The sequence below is a fragment of the Microcebus murinus genome, chromosome 8, assembly GCF_040939455.1.
Source record: "Microcebus murinus isolate Inina chromosome 8, M.murinus_Inina_mat1.0, whole genome shotgun sequence".
Lineage (NCBI taxonomy): Eukaryota > Metazoa > Chordata > Mammalia > Primates > Cheirogaleidae > Microcebus > Microcebus murinus.
The window spans coordinates 3,575,435-3,595,691 of record NC_134111.1 but is presented as its reverse complement, the minus strand read 5'-3'; the positions used below and the strand labels follow the sequence as shown (position 1 = coordinate 3,595,691).

General features: G+C 40.9%; 1 protein-coding gene and 1 non-coding gene across 4 annotated transcripts in view; one reads left to right on the top strand and one right to left on the bottom strand.

Moving 5' to 3' along the window:
- The window catches only part of IWS1 (interacts with SUPT6H, CTD assembly factor 1), a 54,231-nt gene extending 35,865 nt beyond the window's left edge, over nt 1-18,366 (bottom strand). Inside the window, exons 1-2 of one of the 3 annotated variants that reach the window (XM_076005449.1) lie at nt 18,003-18,366; nt 15,950-16,065 (exon numbers count right to left, since the gene is read on the bottom strand). In XM_076005449.1, coding sequence (XP_075861564.1) covers nt 15,950-16,065; nt 18,003-18,036 — 150 coding nt within the window. In that variant the 5' untranslated portion in view covers nt 18,037-18,366. The remainder of the gene's footprint in view (nt 1-15,949; nt 16,066-18,002) is intronic. The other 2 variants (XM_012739943.2, XM_012739942.3) reach the window with 2 other exon arrangements.
- On the top strand, nt 547-672 carry LOC142872449 (U4atac minor spliceosomal RNA). The gene has a single exon (XR_012920708.1). It is a non-coding gene; the product is annotated as a U4atac minor spliceosomal RNA (small nuclear RNA).
- Nucleotides 18,367-20,257: the final 1,891 nt, after the last annotated feature.

Below are 20,257 nucleotides of genomic sequence, written 5' to 3'. Positions count from 1 at the left end.
AAAGAAAACAAAAAAAACTATACACAAAGTTTAAGATTTTATGACAATGACACAAACTCCTGCCTACTTCTCTAGATTTGTTTCTGCCTCCTCATCAACACCACCTCTATGCACTACACCAGCAGTTCCCAAACTTTAGTGTGCATATGAATCACTAAAGGAGCTTTGGTGAAGACCATACCAACCTCTGTATTAATTAAGGCCAGGGAATATGTCAAAGAATCTGTATTTATTTTAGAAATGCTCCTCCAGTTCTAATAGCACGAAACTACTGATTTCACCCTTGCCTCCATGCCTTCGTGTAGAATATCTTTCCCCTGCCATATCCATTTCATACCTCAAAATTTGGCAAAAATTCTCCCCTCCTGAAGCTTTTTTATCTTCTCTCAAGGTAGAATGGACTTTGTGCAACATAATGTGACAGGTCAAAAAGACCCTGGGATACAAATTCTGGCTCTGACACTTTCTACTGTGTCATCTAGGGAAATTTTCTTAACTCCTCAAGCCTCAGTGTTCTTGGTCTGATGACATTAGGAATAGTATCCAATCATCCTTTTCTTTGGGTAGCGCTACTGTCCAATGAATGAGTATTGAGGGCAGTACTGCTAACGCCTACATGACACATCTGCATCAACTAGAGCACTGCTTTACTTCCGTGCAATTTTTGGAAAAAAGAAAAACCTCTTTAAAAAAAAAAAAGGAATAGTATCTATATTTTAAAGGGCTGTTCTGAGAATTAAATGCATGTAAAGCAGTTAGCACAGAGCTTGAGCATTCAATAAATATTACTAATCATGAGTAACAAAATCATTTTAATTTCTAATACAAAACATTCATCCTTCAAAACTCAGCTCAAATATATCCTCTGGGAAGGGTGAGCTGGTTAGCATTCTCTACTTCATATGTCCGTACCATCTTGGACATCTATTACCACTTTACTGAAAAGTGATTTACACATTTATCTTCATCATTTACTGACCTTAACAAAAAAGAGTCTATTAAAACAAATGTATCTTTTACCTGCAGCATAAAGAAGACACTCAAAACATATTGACCAAATTGAAAAAGAAACCCCACAAACAATGCTTACCAGAAAATAAATGGAAAATAATGCTTGCAGTAAAGATTATTTAATGAAAAATAAATATTTTTTGTCCTCAGTTTGGCAGAATCAATGACAAAGGCTGAAACCTAGTACAAAGTATAAATAGAATCATAAGAACTAGTAAGAAACAGGGTTAACAAGGACAGTGATGGCCAAGAAGAATCTTCTAGGTGTTTTGAGGTACTCCCCATAAGGATGTTTTCCTTATACTAATACAACCTCTTGCTGGAAAGATCCAAACAAGAGCAGATAGTCATCTTTACTCAACTGAAAGTGAGGCTAGAGCTCACAAGGGCTGTCAACACCTTCAACAGAAGGATGTTGGCGCCACTGTACTGCTTTGCCTACAGTCAGAAAGCAAGGAAAAGCCAGTTTCCATCTCCATACAACTTCTTCCTCAATAGTCCCACACCATATTTTTCTTCTGTGGGATCCTCACAAAGGGAACACTCTACTTTTCTATGTAGATGTACTGTACAAGCTTCTGGATTTTAAAATACAAATTTCTTATAATATATTCTCCTTAAAACAGAAACCATCTGACTAAAAACCATATAACTAATTTCATGCCATCCAAGAGAATATTAAAGTAAAACCACAAAATTTAGAACTGGCAACTAGTTATAACTAGATCACATTTGAGGGCCAACACTAAACTTGGTGCTGAAACTGCTTCATTAAACAGCTGTATTTCCAGGAGGATTAATCAAGATGGTGGGCGAGAAACACCGCCAGACAGAGAGAAAACACAGATTCTAGGGCAAATCAGAAGAGAGAAGCAAGAAGACGAGCATATATCAGACGAGGGTCGGAAGGAGGGGTACCTGAGACCACGGGAGACTCCACGAGAGGAGGTTGCGGAGAACTGGAAGCAGGGACCTCTGGAGCAGCCTGGAGACCAGCAGCAAGGGTAGGTGAAGAGAGGAGAGGTTAACTTTCCTCTCCCTTGCATCTCAGACTGCTGGTGGGCTCCCCAGTGGGTGGAGAGACCTGCAGACACCAGCCCTGAGATGGCCGCCGCCAGGGAGTGGTAAGCCTATAGCAGACGCTGCACCAGGCTCCCATCTCCCACGGGACACCTTCCTGTGCACAGACGTGATCCCCATGTCAGGTGCCACATTGTTTCATCCCCTCCTCCCCCATTCCTATCCCTGGCTGCCGAGAGAGACAATATAGCCACCAGCCAGAGGCACCTCCAGGGAACGGGACCCTCCCTTTTGGGGCCCTACAGCTGACTGAGGGCTACTCAGACGGTGAGTTCCCTAACCACCAGCCACCCTAGGTGCTGCTGGCCCAGTGCTCCCAGGAGAACGGGGTAGACCCTGAAGCTGAAAGACATCAATCCCGCTTGGGCTCCCCGCGGGTGAATTGGGACTGGCATTCCTCTACCTGGTGGGGATAGGGATTGAACTGTGGGGCCCAGAGGTCAGACCTGCAGACCAGATCCCGTGCACCCAGGTCTCGCATTGCCCGGGGCACAGAAGGGATAGATGTGAACAGCCTACTGAGGTGTGTGTGCCTTCAGGGGCAAATCAGTGTCCTAGAGGGCAACCCTCCTACCAAACGGGGGCCGTGCACCCAGCCCAGGTGGCGTTCCTGCACAGGGAACCTCCCCGCCGGCATCACAGCCAGGGGAAGCCCGGTGGCGTGAGGTCTGGCCTGCTGGCAGAGGCCCAGGAGTAGCTGCGGGAATTGGGGAGGGTGGAAAGGAGCCAGGCTCGCTCTAGACTGTGGGTCTAAGACAGCCCCACCCCCACACACAGACTTTCTGACTGAGCAGGGCCATTCCAGCCCCTCCTTGGCAGCTTTTCCTGGAAGCAGAGAACAGAACTTTGACCCCATTAACAGCATTGGTGGTGCCTGAGGGCAGGCTTACCCAACCCAGCACCACCCAGACTCACTCCCAGACCAGCCCTCACTGAGGGGGAAAAAATGACTCACCTGAAGTCCCAGGGCCCCACCAACCTCCAGAGGCACTAGACTGCCTCTTCAGGGGAACAAGAGCTGGTTACAGAACGCAAAAACAGCAGCGTAGCCTGTTCCTCCGAACAAGCGCCACCTAATGACAGGGAGGACATCCTGCACACCCTTTTCACGGCACCTACTGACTCAACATACAGGGAGTGGTCAAATCTCACCCACAAACACCACCTACCGGCTCAGAGACTAACAAGGAGTGTCAATACCCAAACGAAAGAAGCAACAACTGATAGACATGAGAAGAAATCAGCGAAGGAACTCCGGAAATATGAAGAACCAAACGGAAACCAAACCCCCAAAGAGGAGGAGCACCACTAGCCCCTTAGAAACAGACACCAACCAAAATCAGGCAACCAAAATGACAGAAGAGGAATTTCAAATGTGGATCATAAGAAAATTCAACGACCTGCAAGAACAACTCCATAACCAACACAAAGAAACCACAAAAAGCCTCCAGGACCTTGAACAAAAGATCACTAAAGAAATCGACACAATAAAGAAAAGTTAAACCAAACTCCTGGAAATGAAGAATCAATTCAGGGAACTACAAAATACAATGGAAAGCCTCAAGAACAGGGTACATCACACAGAAGAAAGAATCTCAGAGATTGAAGAAAACACCTTCCAATTAAATAAATCAGTAACAGAGATAGAGCAGAGAAACAAGAGAAAAGAGCAAAGCCTGCAAGAGATGTGGGATTATGTGAAGAAACCTAATGTGAGGGTCATAGGGTTACCAGAAGGGGAAGAAGAAAACACCCAAGGGTTGGACAAACTATTCGAAGATATAATAGAGGAAAATTTCCCAGGCCTTGCTAAAAATCTCGATATACAAGTTCAAGAAGCTCAGAGGACCCCTGGGAGATTCCATGCAAACAGGAAGACGTCATGACATGCAGTCATCAGACTGACCAAAATATCAACTCAAGAGGCCCTTCTAAGAGCTGTAAGATGAAAGAAGCAAGTAACATAACAAGGGAAAGCCAATCCGAATAACACCAGACTTCTCTACTGAGACTCTACAAGCAAGGAGAGACTGGGGCCCCATTCTCACTCTTCTGAAACAAAACAATGCCCAGCCTAGAATCTTATTCCCTGCAAAACTAAGTTTTGTGTATGAAGGAGAAATCAAGACATTCTCAGATAAGCAAAGACTGAGGGAATACACTAATGCAAGACCAGCCCTTCAAAGAAGTACTCAAAACAGTGTTACCCACGGATCAGCACCATAAACACTCACGAATGTAAATATACTCAAAGCTGAAGATCAAAGGCAAGATACTACAATGGCTCAAGAGAGAAAACAAAGAAACAAAGTTCAACCCAACATAATGAACAGAAATCTGCCCCACCTATCAGTTATCTCAATAAATGTGAATGGCTTGAACTCCCCACTCAAGAGATACAGGCTGGGCGAATGGATAAAAAAACACAGCCAAGTATCTGGTGCCTTCAGGAAATCCATCTAAACTGCAAGGATGCATATAGACTAGAGGTAAAGGGGTGGAGTACAATATTTTAAGCAAAAGAAAGCTGGAAGCCAAAAGAAAGCTGGTGTGGAGGTGCTGATTACAGATAACTTAGTTTTTAAATCAACAACAGTAACAAAAGACAAAGGAGGTCACTATATAATGCTGAAGGGTACCATTCAACAAGAAGACATAACAATTCAAAATATATATGAACCCAACCTTGGTGCACCCAGATTCATAAATCAAACTCTATTGGATCTAAACAAATAGATAAACAACAACACCATAATAATCAAAGACTTTTTTTTTTTTTTTTTTTTGAGACAAGAGTCTTGCTTTGTTGCCCAGGCTAGAGTGAGTACCATGGCGTCAGCCTATCTCACAGCAACCTCTAACTCCTGGGCTCAAGCAATCCTGACTCAGCCTCCCAAGCAGCTGGGACTACAGGCATGCGCCACCATGCCCAGCTAATTTTTTTCTCTCTATATATTAGTTGGCCAATAAATTTCTTTCTATTTATAGTAGAGACGGGGTCTCGCTCATGCTCAGGCTGGTTTCGAACTCCTGAGCTCAAGCAATCTGCCAGCCTTGGCCTCCCAGAGTGGTAGGATTACAAGCCTGAGCCACCATGCCTGGACCAATAATCGGAGACTTTAACACCCCACTTACAGCACAGGACAGATCCTCCAAACAGAAAATCAACAAAGAAACAATGGACTTAAACAGAACCCCAAAACAAATGGGCCTGACTGACATTTACAGGACATTCTACCCCCAAACCACTAAATATACGTTCTTCTCATCAGCTCATGGGTCATTCTCTAAGATTGACCATATCCTAGGACACAAAGCACATCTCAAACAATTTAAAAAAACAGAAATTATACCATGTATCTTTTCAGACCACAATGGAATAAATGTAGAAATCCTAACAGGAGTCCTCATTTCTACACAGTCATGGAAACTAAATAACCTTCTGCTGAATGATCACTTCATAAACGAGGAAATCAAGATGGAAACCAAAAGATTCTTTGAACTAAATGACAAAGGAGACACTAGTTACCAAAACCTGTGGGACACAGCTAAGAAGTCCTGAGAGGAAAGTTTATTTCCATAAATGCCTATATCCAAAAGTCGAAAAGATCACAAACAGACAACCTAATGAATTGTCTCAAAGAGCTGGAAAAAGAAGAACAGACCAACCCCAAACCCAGCAGAAGAAGTGAAATCATTAAGATCAAATCAGAACTAAACGGAATTGACAACAGGGAAACTATACAGAAGATTAATAAAACAAAAAGTTGGTTCTTTGAAAAAATAAACAATTGACACAGCGTTGACTAGACTAATGAGAAGCAGAAAAGAAAAATCTCTAATAAGCTCCATCAGGAACAATAAAGGAGAAATTACAACTGATGCCATGGAGATACAAGATATAATTTATGAATACTACAAAAACCTCTATGCACACAAACTGGAAAATGTGGAGGAAATGGACAATTTCTTAGAAACACACCGCTTCCCTAGGCTCAACCAGGAAGAAATAGAATTCCTGAACAGACCAATATCAAGTACTGAAATTGAAACAGCAATGAAAAACCTTCTTGAAAAGAAAAGTCCTGGACCAGATGGTTTCACATCTGAATTTTACCATACCTACAAAGAAGAACTGGTGCCTATCCTGCAGAAATTATTCCACAACATTGGGAAGGATGGAATCCTCCCCAACACATTTTATGAAACGAACATAACCCTGATACCAAAACCAGGAAAGGATGAAACAAAAAAAGAAAACTACAGACCAATATACCTTATGAATACAGATGCAAAAATTCTCAACAAAATCCTAGCCAATCGAATCCAGGCGCTTGTCAAGAAAATAATCCATCACAACCAAGTGGGCTTCATCCCACGGATGCAGGGATGGTTCAACATACGCAAATCTATAAATGTAATTCACCATATAAACAGAAGCAAAAACAAAGACCATATGATCCTCTCAATAGACACAGAGAAAGCATTTGACAAAATCAACACCCTTTTATGATAAGAACGCTCAACAAAATAGGCATAGACGGGGCTTACCTAAAAATGATACAAGCCATATGCTAAACCCATAGCCAATATCATACTGAATGGGGAAAAATTGAAAGCATTCCTACTTAGAACTAGAACAAGACAAGGTTGCCCACTATCTTTACTTCTGTTCAACATAGTCGTGAAAGTCCTCATTACAACAATCAGACAAGAGATTGGAATTAAGGGCGTCCAAATGGGAGCAGAAGAGATCAAACTCTCACTCTTCACTGATCACATGATATTATACCTAGAAAACCCCAAGAATTCAACCAAGGGACTCCTTAAATTAATAAATGAATTTGGTAAAGTCTCAGGATACAATATACAGAATTCAGGGTTCAATATACAGAAATTAGAGGAATTCATATACATCAACAATAGTAAAAGTGAGAACCAAATCAAAGACTCAATTCCCTTCCAAATGGCAACAAAGAAAATAAAGTACCTTGGAATATACTTAACTAAGGAGGTAAAAGACCTCTACAGGGAGAGCTATGAAACACTGAAGAAGGAAACAGCAGAGGATATAAACAGATGTTAAGAATATACCACGCTCATGGGTCGGCAGAATCAACATTGTTAAAATGTCTATACTACCCAAAGTGACCTACAGAGCCAATGCAATCCCTATCAAAATATCATCATCATTTTTCACAGATATAGAAGAAATAATTTTACACTTCGTATGGAACCAGAGAAGACCCTGTATAGCAAGATCAATCCTAGGCAATAAAAACAAAATAGGAGGTATCAATTTACCAGACTTCAAAATATACTACAAGGCTATAGTCATTAAAACAGCTTTTTATTGGCACAAGAACAGGGACATTGACCAGTGGAACAGAACAGAGAACTCAGATATAAAACCATCCTCATATAGCCAACTAATCTTCGACAATGCAGACAAAAACATACACTGGGGAAAAAAATCCTTATTCAATAAGGATTGTTAATAAGTGTTAAGGTTACATATATTGCCCTCACTCCCGCCCCCCTCGAGTAAGAACTTCAAATCGTGCTGGGAAAACTCGATAGCCACGTGTAGAAGACTGAAACAAGACTCACACCTTTCACCTCTCACAAAAATCAACACACGCTGGGTAACAGACTTGAATCTTAGGTGTGAAACTATTAGAATTCTAGAGGAATATGTTGGAAATACATACCCTTCTGGACATTGGCCTAGGCAAAGAATTTATGAAGAAGACCCCAAAGGCAATCACAACACCAACAAAAATAAACAAATGGGACCTGATCAAATTAAAAAGCTTCTGCACAGCCAAAAAAACTGTCAAGAGTGCAAACAGACAACCCACAGAATGGAAGAAAATTTCTGCAAGCTACACATCTGATAAAGGGCTGATAACTAGAATCTATTTAGCACTCAAGAAAATCAGCCAGAAAAAAATCAAACACCCCTATCAAAAAATGGGCAAAGGACATGAACAGAAACTTCTGAAAAGAAGACAGAATAATGGCCAACAAACATATGAAAAAATGTCCAACATCTCTAATCATCAGGGAAATGCAAATCAAAACCGCAATGAAATATCACTTAACTCCAGTGAAAATGGCCTTTATCAAAAAGTCCCTGAACAACAAATGCTGGTATGGATGCGGAGAGAGAGGAACACTGCTACACTACTGGTGGGACTGCAAACTAGTCAATCTCTGTGGAAAGCAATATGGAGATACCTCAAAGCGATACAAGTAGATCTACCATTTGATCCAGCAATTCCACTAGTTGGCGTCTATCCAAAAGATCAAAAGTCATTTTATGAAAAAGACACCTGCACTCGAATGTTTATAGCAGCACAATTCACAATTGCAAAGCTGTGGAAACAGCCCCAGTGTCCATCAATTCATGAGAGGATTAGTAAAATGTGGTATATGTATACCATGGAGTACTACTCAGCTTTAAGAAACAACTGTGATCTAGCACCTCTTGTATATTCCTAGATAGAGCTGGACCCCATTCTACTAAGTGAAGTATCTCAAGAATGGAAAAACCAGCACCACATGCACTCACCATCAAATTGGTATTAACGGATCAACACCTAAGTGGACATATAGGAGTAACATTTATCAGGTGTCGGGAGGGTGGGAGGGGGGAGAAGGGGATGGGTATATACAACCATAATGAGTAAGATGTGCAACGTTTGGAGGATGGACATGCTTGAAGCTCTTACTTGAGGGGGGAGGGAGGCATGGGCAATATATGTAACCTTAACACTTGTACCCCCATAAACGCAAAAATAAAAATAAATAAATTAAGAAAAAAAAGCTGTATTTCCAGTGATGACTTTTCAAAAAGATCTTTACAAAGTCCTTCTCCTTCTTGCCTATCTGCCCCACTACAAAATGTGTGAAGCCATCTGGCCCAAACTTAATTCTGCAGCATCACCTTTCATTAAGCTATTCCATTTCTAGCCACAATAACCATTCTTAAAATATACCAAGTCCTTCCCAATTCCAGGCCTTGTACCTGCTGCTCCTCTAGCTAGAATTACCACCGTCCCCACAACCCTAACTCATTCTTCAGTCAGCTAAAATACCGAAGAATTTCAGTGTTCTTATAGCTGTGATATCACAGCTATAAGCTTCCCCCCACGGAACTTCCTTTCTGTAATGTGTCCTTTCTGTAATGATGCACTTTACAGTAGTCTCCTGTGTGCAGGTCTTCTACACCCATCTGGACACTTTACACTAAAAAAAATGTTTATTGAAAAACATGGATAATAGATTATCACACACATTACACAAACTTAACCAATAGTGCCAAAATTTAGGGAAACATATTCTAATTTAAAGATTTAATTATCTTGATATGGAAATCATATGACAAAATTGGGGACAAAGAAATGAATGCCAACTATCTCTGTTGCACAGGAGATACAGGGTAGTTGGGAATTTAAAAAATCTTCAAAGAAAGTACTAAAGTCTAAACTTCAATACTTTTTCTTCAAATTTAAAAAAGTGCCTTTCCATTCATCCTTCCATTTAATCTGTTAAGAAGAGACAATTTGCTAACTTTTTAGTAAGGCAATAGATACTAAAGACAAAAAATACTAAAAATAGCTAGTAGAGAAAAGGTTTATCTTTATATTCAAGGGTTCTTCTAAATTTTGAGTTTTTTAGTATTGTTCTGAATTATTTGATGCATGCTCATATAACTGGGTTACCATATAAAATGATGGCACAGTTATTCTATTAAATTGTTTTCCCTTTGATTTTAAAAAGTAATGTGTATTGCAGAAATAAGACAAATGCTAACCGCACTACCCAAAGACCAACATCATTTACATTTTGGCATAAGGAATCTTCTTTCAATCTATTCTCTATGCAAATTTACTTTATTAATTTCATTTATTTTTTTGAGACAGAATCTCACTCTGCTGCCTAAGCTAGAGTGCCGTGGCATCAGCCTAGCTCACAGTAACCCCAAACTCCTGGGCTCAGGCGATCCTCCTGCCTCAGCCCTCCAAGTAGCTGGGACTACAGGCATGTGCCACAATGCCCAGCTAACTTTTTCTATATATTTTAAGTGTCCAGGTAGTTTCTCACTCTTGCTCAGGCTGGTCTCAAACTCCTGAGCTCAAACGACCCGCCTATCTCAGCATCCCAGAGTGCTAGGATTACAGGCATGATCCACCGTGCCCGGCCTATTCTCTATGTAAATTTACTCTAAAAAATTAACAGGATCTAGAAGCACAACAATTCAGTAGCCACATGGATTCTCTATGTCACCAAGCATTCTTTAAAAAAAAAAAAAAAATCTCAATAGCTGCATTGCAATTCTTAACAAGTATTCTTATATTTTAATCACTCATTTTCTATACTGTTGAGTATTGTTTCCTTTCCTATGCTCACCATCCTCACTTTTCCATCTGGGTGTTCTCATCCCACAGTGGTTCTGGCACTTTACCCAACAGGGCATTTGGGAATGTGAGGGGACATTTTTGGTTGTCAATGACCAGGGAGGATGTGCTACTAGAATTTGACTTAATGCCCAGGAACCAAGACAATAAACATCCTGTAATATAAAGGCATGCCCCCAAATACCTACCACTAGCTTGCCCAGAATCTCTTATTCAGGAAAGCAACATATGGCTGCTCTCTGTGCAGGGGGGACCATGGACATAACTCCTGACCCATCCACACATAGACAGTAGACCCAATGAGATGAAACAGAACAAATGGCCTGATACAGAGTGTTACAAAAGACAAACAAAAGTATACTGGGTCCCTCTGGAATTTGAATTTAGAAATGTGGACAGGACAGGCAGGGCCCAGTGGCTCACGCCTGTAATCCTAGCACTCTGGGAGGCTGAGGTGGGCAGATTGCTCAAGGTCAGGAGTTCGAAACCAGCCTGAACAAGAGCAAGACCCCATCTCTACTATAAATAGAAAGAAATTAATTGGCCAACTAATATATATAGAAAAAATTAGCCAGGCATGGTGCATGCCTGTAGTCCCAGCTACTTGGGAGGCTGAGGCAGCAGGATTGCTTGAGCCCAGGAGTTTGAGGTTGCTGTGAGCTAGGCTGATGCCATGGCACTTACTCTAGCCTGGGCAACAAAGTGAGACTCTGTCTCAAAAAAAAAAAAAAAAAGATGAAGAAAGGGGCCTCAGTCAAGAAATGCAGGTGGCCTCTAGAAGCTGCAGAAGGCAAGGAAATGCATTTTTCCCTAGGGGAGACACCTTGATTTTAGCCCAGTAAGACTCATTTGAAACTTGACCTCCAGAAATGTAAGACAATGAATGTGTTGGTTTAAGCCACTAAGTTTGTCAAGTTGTTACAGCTATAATGACAAGAAACTAATCTTTTGGGCTTTGGTCCTGTAATGTGCACTGCTCCATTTAATAGAACTGTACTCTTTTAACATTCCATTAACTTCTAAAAACTATTTTTAATGGGAAAACAATCCAAAATTTCTTCTTAGAAGTCATTTTAAATAGGCCAAAGAGGCCAGGCCCGGTGGCTCATGCCTGTAATCCCAGCACTTAAGAGGCCGAGGTGGGTGGATCATTTGAGCTCAGGAGTTCGAGACCAGCCAGAGCAAAAGCAAGACCCCATCTCTACTTAAAAAAAAAAAAAAGAAAGAAATTAATTGGCAAACTAAAAATATATAGAAAAAAATTTAGCCGGGCATGGTGGTGCATGCCTGTAGTCCCAGCTACTCAGTAGGCTGAGGCAGGAGGACTGCTTGAGCCCTGGAGTTTGAGGTTCCTGTGAGCTAGGCTGACGAGACGGCACTCTATCCAGGGAAACAGTAAAACTCTGTCTCAAACAAAAAATTAATTAATTAATTAATTAATAGCCGGGCATGGTGGCTCACGCCTGTAATCCTAGCACTTTGGGAGGCTGAGGCGGGAGGATCGCTCAAGGTCAGGAGTTCGAAACCAGCTTGAGCAAGAGTGAGACCCTGTCTCTACTAAAAATAGGAAGAAATTAATTGGCCAACTTAAAATATATAGAAAAAATGAGCCGGACATGGTGGCATGTGCCTATAGTCCCAGCTACTCAGGAGGCTGAGGCAGGAGGATCGCTTGAGCCCAGGAGATTGAGGTTGCTGTGAGCTAGGCTGAAGCCACAGCACTCACTATAGCCTGGGCAACAAAGTGAGACTCTGTCTCAAAAATAAATAAATAAATAGGCCAAAGAACATTAATATAGAATCCAACACTTTAAGGCTACAATTGGCACTCTCAAACTACCAGTGGTTTGGCAAATTCGGATAACCTTCCTGGAGGGGAATATTAAAAGTCTTAAAATGACCTAGTTTCTTTAATGAAGTTAATTTCCCTGGTAGATTTCTAAACGAACAATAACAATTACAAATGTTTATGTACAAAAATATTCAAGATAGCTTTGTTCACCACAGGTAAACAGTCTAAATGATTAGGGAATCATTGAATAAGGAATGCTGCATTCATATTGTGAAATCATTAAAAATTATGCTTAGCAAAAACTTTTAATGAAATGGGAAATACTTAAAGTATAATCTTAAGTGAAAAGATAAAAATATTACATATATAGATACAAAGTATATATAATAAAATCTCAAGTAACTTAAAATACATACACACATTATACACATGTGAGAGAATGAAAATGCAGGAGAAATAATGACAAAAAGTTAATAGTCATTTCTGTGAAAGCAATATGCTGACTTTAATTTTTAGAAAGAGATGGGGTCTTGCTATATTGCCCAGTCTTGCCTGGAACTCCTGGGCTAAAGCAATGCTCCCACCTCATCCTCCCATAATCTTTTTCCTTAAACTTTAGATATAGATACTCCTTAATTTATGATGAGGTTACATCCTAATAAATCCACGGTTAAGTTGAAAATATCTTAAGTCGAAAATGCATTTTGGCCAGGTGCAGTGGCTCACGCCTGTAATCCTAGCACTCTGGGAGGCCGAGGCGGGCGGATTGCTCAAGGTCAGGAGTTTGAAACCAGCCTGAGCAAGAGCGAGACCCCTTCTCAACTATAAATAAGAAATTAATTAGCCAACTAATATATATAGAAAAAATTAGCCAGGCATGGTGACACATGCCTGTAGTCCCAGCTACTTGGGAGACTGAGGGAGCAGGATTGCTTGAGCCCAGGAGTTTGAGGTTGCTGTGAGTTAAGCTGATGCCACGGCACTCACTCTAGCCTGAGCAACAAAGTGAGACGCTGTCTCAAAAAAAAAAAAAAAAAGGAAAATGCATTTAATATACCTGAACTACCGAATATTACAGTTTAGTCTACCATACTCTGAATATACTCAGAATACTCACTACAGTTGAGCAAAACCACTTAACACAAAGTCTATTTTATAACAGAGTGTTGAACATCTCATGTAATTTACTCAATACTGTACTGAAAATGAAAAACAGAGTGGCTATATGGGTACTAAAGTATGCATACATACAGCTTTTGCACCATTGTAAAGTCAAAAATGGTTAAGTAGATCCTAAGTCAAGGACTCTGTGATTTCCGAATTTTCAACAACACACACATTTATTTATTCAGAATCCATTATCATTACAAAAAAGTAGTTGAAGATGCTGAAAGGTGAGCCTACATTATGTTTACAAGTGCAGCATGAAGCCACATGATGACTACCCTAACGGGTTTTAAACTGACACTGGTCAATCTCCTGATGCTGTTTCCAAAGTAGAAATTTGAAATATCATACATTATCAAGTAATTTCTATCTATCATTAATTAGTATATTATAATTTACTCTAAATGTTTAAGAGCATACAAAAACTTTAGTGACAAAAATCTGTAAAAGATGAGCCTTTTCCACACCGTCATTTAGCTCTCTGACCTCCCCTGCCCATTACTGATGCCACTCCAGCCACACTGGCTCCTTGGTGCTCCTTGAAGACATCAAGCACACTCGGGTCTTGGCCAGGAAAGTTCTCCTACATATACATATCTATGTGGCTATCCCTACACCTCCTTTCACACCTTGGCTCAAGTGTCACTTTCTTAATAAAGCCTACATCAACTTCCCTATTTAATATCAAAACCTGCCCTCCATCCTGGCACCCTTCACTCTGTTCTAATTTTCTTCTTTGCCCACAGCATTTTTTACCTTCTAACTATATAATTAAAAAATAAAATGTATACTGTTTACTGCCTTTCTCTCCCCAGTGGAAAACAAATCCAAGAGAAGGATTTTGACTTTTAGTCACTGATATGTCCAAAGCATCTAAAAAAGAGCTTAATACATAGCATGCACTCTATTTGTTAAACATGTGAATATACTAATTACAATTTCTAAGAATTATTCTTACTAAAAATTGGACAATATTCTGCACATGTGTAACCAAGCAAAGTATATGGCATATAAAGTTCTTTTTTTTTTAACATTTGTATAAAGTTCTTAAAATATATGTCATCTTTACATTTCTATTTGTTTCATTTTGTGTCTACCAAAGCTTGTGGCTGATTTACTGAAAAAATATTCCAATTTTATCTTGTTAACACTGTGCAGTAGAGACTGTATAACCAGGAAAGCAAATTAAGTAGTTTGAAATATTTATGCATTAGGCCAAATACGTTAAAACATACACAAGATCCAATACTACTCTGTATTAAACAAAAATAGCTTTTAAAGTTCCACTTGCTTTGTTATTACATAAATTATATAAATGTAACAACGCAAAATTAGAAGGCCAAATCCTGATATAAATTTTGATAGGCAATAACCCCTATAATCTTCTATTTCTTTTTTTTTTTTTTTTTTGAGACAGAGTCTCGCTTTTTTGCCTAGGCTAGAGTGAGTGCCGTGGTGTCAGCCTAGCTCACAGCAACCTCAAACTCCTGGGCTCAAGCAATCCTCCTGCCCCCAGCCTCCCGAGTAGCTGGGACTACAGGCAGGAGCCACCATGCCCGGCTGATTTTTATATTATATATATTAGTTGGCCAATTAATTTCTATTTTTATGGTAGAGACGGGGTCTCGCTCAGGCTGGTTTTGAACTCCTGACCTTAAGCAATCCGCCCGCCTCGGCCTCCCAGAGTGCTAGGATTACAGGCATGAGCCACCACGCCCGGCTAATCTTCTATTTCAACTGGTATTTCTTCAGATTGCAAATGTTTTGAACTCCTGACCTCGAGCAATCCGCCCGCCACGGCCTCCCAAAGTGTTAGGATTACAGGCGTGAGCCACCTCCCCCGGCCAAGATTGCAAATGTTTATTGTCCCAATAAGACATTATTTGGGGAATGGGGAAACTTAGACAAATATCAAAGGCCTGGCTCATTTTCTGAATTGATATGCACAGTTAAAAACTGCCTAATATTTGGGCCAGGTGCGAGCCGCTAGCACTTTGGGAGACTGAGGTGGGAGGATTGCTTGAGACTAGAAGTTAAAACCACAATGAGAAACAGAAAGACCCAGTCTCCACAAAAAAAAAAAAAAAAGAAAAAGAAAAATTAGCCAGGTGTGATGGTATACTCCTGTAGTCCCAACTACTTGGGAGGCTGAGGCAGGAGGATCACTTGAGCCTGGGAGTTTGAGGTTGCAGTGAGCTATGATGACCCCACTGCACTTTATATCAGGCAACAAAGCAAGACTTGTCTCAAAAAACAAAAATTTTAAAAATTGCCTATTTGAAATGTGACCCAATCAGACCTTATTTCCTTGTGATTTCTTTGGTAACCAGATTATCCTTATTTATTTATTTTTGAAGAAATTTTCTATTATTTTATACTGATTGAACCCAGGACAGGCACTCTATAACTCCTAAATATAACAGATCTCACAGAATGCAAGGGAAAAACCTCCCCAAAGATGTTGTTTAGCCAATACCTCTGAGTGGTGTTCTACACTTCCAGTGTCTGATCCGGAGTGCTGCTCATTTACATCATCCTCACCGTCTGACCCTGAATCTCGTTCATCCTGTACTGGGGTAGCGCCACCATCATCTGCTTAAAAATAAAACAAAAACCCACTTATGCTATAAGATGGATGATGTCTATAGCTGAAATGAACATAATGAATCAAGGATACTACATAAAAGCAAAAGTTACCATGCATGAAGCATAACTAAAGTTGTTAATACTTTGAACTAAACAATACTCATACAAATATTAATACCAACAACCATAATATGTACTGGGACACGCGTAGTAGCAAAAGTACATCATAAAAGGAATGAAGTTTAAGAAACACCACTAAAAACCAAGTCAACAAATTCTAAATAACAGTGTACCGTTTAACTATCTGAACTTCATTCATGATAAAAATTGAGTCTTTCTCTCCATAGTACCTGCCACCTTCTAATGTACGACATGATTTACCAAGTTGTTTAATGTGAGTCTTCTCCACTTCAATGACAGTGCCACAGGAGCGGGGATTTTGGTTCACTGCTGAATCCCTAGAGATCAGAACACTTCCTGGTATGTGATGTACTTATTTGTTTATGAATGAAGAATACAAGGAACTCCAGTCCAAAATTAGTGAAAACTCATTACATTAATGCATATGTTATAATATTACAAAATGGTAAATATGAATTGCTACCTAACTGTAACTAATACTTTATAAAGTAAAACTGTATTTAGAAGAATTTAGGGCTGCTTGAGGATGCAGGAAAACTTGGTTAGGGGATTAATAAAAATAAGCATTTTTAAAAATGAAATAGTCAACCCCAGGAAAACCAAAAAGCTGTGTAAGAATGCAATCACTATCATACTAATAAGCTACTCTACTTAGTTAAGGAGTAAAAAATAATTATACAGTCATAATAAAAACAGTTTTGAAATTTAACAATTATGCTGCAACAGTGGGAGTACAGGGGAGAAGAGGGCACATAAGAGGCTAAAATACTGTTCTAGCATAACAGTAATCATTACAGAATGCCTAAAAATAATGCCACAAGAGACAGCATAAATTAGGAATACAAAGGTAAATACCAAAAAACAAACAAACAAACAAAAAACGGCTAAGAGAATAGAAAGTTGGTGGGGGGTGGTAAATCAAAGTACTTTTTTTGTTACCTCTTTTAACATTCAACCTATGTACACGTATCATATATAATTACTTTTATAAAAAGTAACTTAAAAACACAAATCAATTGAAAAACTATTCTAAAAACATCAGGAAACGTTTTAAGCAAAAGAGCACCGCATGCTTGGAAGACTGTAGTTGTTACTACTTGCTGTCATACATAGTGAAACTCCCTAAACTCAAAACAGAAAAATGCTTACCGCTTAAACAATTTAAGCACGTTGATACAGAATGGCCAAATAGAACTAGCACACAAAAGGGAAGCAAACATAACGTGTTTTCTCCCACTAGGTTCCGCCTTCATCTTTGTATCACGGATGCCTAGCAGTGTGCTATCGAATTGGAGCCCAGTTAAGTGTTTATTGAATAAAAAGGAAAGAAGGGAGATGTCGGTGAAGATCTTTCGATCTCAAGATGAAGGAAAAGCATAAAACCCACCAATAAGTGCCAGAGGTGCACTCCTTACTCTAAAGAATTTATGCAACTCAATCAAGAGGCCTAAAAAGTCTAAAGACTTTTAACTTCTGAAAAATCCTTCAGCAGACACGTCTTCCTCCCTTGCTCTTTGCACACAGTGGAAACTTAATAAATGGAAGTGACTTCCCAATTTCAGCAAAAACCTTGGCCGATTCAGAAGATGGCTTTCCTTTTAGGGTCCCCTCCCCAAGGTTGTAACTTTGGCTTCACAGCTGGTCGGCGGGCTCTTCCCATTCAGCCTCTCGGTCCACTTCAGGCCGGGTCGAGGGAGGGAAAGTCTCAGGGGCCTCCCTCCCCTCCCCTCGAAGATGCAAGGCCAAACTCCGCCGAGTAATTGCTCTGTCCCCCAGCCCTGTCCCCCGAACTCCTGCCCCACCTGACTGGTCGCCACTGTAATATTCCGAGTCCATCGCAGGCGGGCTCTCAGCGGGGAGTGTCAGCGCCCCGCGCCGCCCCCGTCACCTCCTTCCAGGTGATGTGACCACCGATGGCGCGGACCGGTGCTCAGACGTTCCCGTCCGACCGGAGAGTTTGGAGGGTGCCGAGAGTTAGGAAAGCAGCAGCGGCAGAGGAGGACGCTTCGACCTAGAAGCCCCGGAATAAAAGGCCGTGCCCGGGAGACCGGCAGGCGAAGGGGTCGGCGATCTACTTCCTCCTAGCGCTTCTCGGGCCAAAATGGCGTCGGCCCACAACCCTCAAAGGAATGCAGCGCGCAGGCGCCGTCACCCATCAACCGGCCAATGAAAAGACGCAACGGTAATGACGGCCGGAAAGGAGACTACTGGGAAAATTGAGCGGGAGCTCGGGTTTCAGTTAAATACCTTCTTCGGGAGGAGCCTGATCTGTCCTCCGTGAAAATTATAATGTTACTTTCTCGGTTCTGTGTCTGAGCCTTGTTTGATGAGCTTTTGAGTTACTCTTCCGAAAAATGAAGACCCGCTAAAATTACATTTTCCTTCATCCGGCCCAGCCACTATGTTCCCGTCATGCGGCGAGGCGCTTGATTCCCGCCCTTAATACGTACAGGAAGTGGCGCGTTGCCCTCTGGGACTTGAAGTTTGAAGCCTAGAGACCGGGGATGCGTTTCTAACTGGTGTGATCAAAAGTGCCTTCTTTAAAAGCATTTTACTTTCTTCTTAAAAATAACGACTTAATTTCCATCTTAGTAATTTGTTCATTAAGAAGTATATGTCTTTGCTTCAAGAAATGTTCCCCTAATGAAACCTTGAGGAAGTGATGTTGAACTTTACCTGAGCCCCATGCTCCCAGAATACAGCAATGATTAGGAACCTCACCTATTTGTGTTCCTGGAAGAGCTCACTGTAAAGAACTGCCCTTCTCCGTATGACACACAAAACTCTTGCAGATGAGCCCTTTGTTTACCAGTGACAAGCCCGAAGACCTTTTCCTTTTTTCTGCCCCTGTTGATAAGGCCAGATACAGACTCTCGAAATTCTCCTTCATGATCTCTACAGTGATTAGTTGACATTAGAATGCTTTGCCTCTTGAAACTAGCTAGACACAGAGATAGACGTTTTCTGTTCACCTGACTGAGTGAAACTTCTGATTACAAACCAATCCTAACTATTAATACCAATCATCTCACCTTCCTCCCTACAAAAGTCTAAGGCAAAACCATGTTACCAAGACACTATGATTATTTCGGGGGTACTCTCCCTATTTTAATAGCCTGAGTGAAATACACTTCCTTACTTGTTTGGTTTGTCTTCAAAAAGGACAAGAACATTCTTGCCTTTTGATTGGAGGAGGGCCAATGGAGGTGTAGGCAAAGATCTCCTGGTAGTTGTAGACTTACAGAAAAATAGAGCCTTTTCTTACTACTGCAAATACACGACCTATTTTTAAGCTGGTCAAAATATGCTGGCAGAGCCCAGATCTAGGCTCCTGAAAAAGACATGGAAAGGTAGTTTCTCTCTGGAAATTCCCACTTTTCTTGCAAAAGAGCTCATGGGTATTCTTTCCCTGGTGTAGTGGAAACAACTTTGAAATACAAGTTCTGCCTTTTCAGCTATGGGATTGACATCTCAGGCTGTCATAAGAATCAGAAGAGCAAAGAACTAACAGTACCTGGAAACAAAGGCACAAAATTAAAATATTCTTTTCCTTGGCTGGGCATGGTGGCTCATGCCTGTAATCCTAGCACTCTGGGAGGCCGAGGTGGGAAGATTGTTTGAGCTCAGGAGTTGGAGACCACCCTGAGCAAGAGTGAGACCACGTCTCTACCCAAAATAGAAAAAATTAGCCGGGCGTGGTGGTACATGCCTGTAGTCCCAGCTACTTGGGAGACTCAGGCAGGAGGATAGCCTGAGCCCAGAAGTTTGAGGTTGCTGTGAAGTAGGCTGATACCACGGCACTCTAGCCAGGGCAACAGAGTGAGACTCTGTCTCAAAAAAAAAAAAAAATTCTTTTCCTTCCATTTGATAGAAAAGACCCTAGGATATAGGCTTATTTGTTCTGTAAATTTTGGAATTAGTCAAAAGGCTGCACTCAAGGATCCAGAAGGGTACATGTGGCTCCAAGGCCACAGGTTCCCCACTCTAAGCTCTTTTCTAAAGAGTGAGAGAGTGAATGATACCTTACCTACATAAATAGGGAAGAACCATAGGGCAA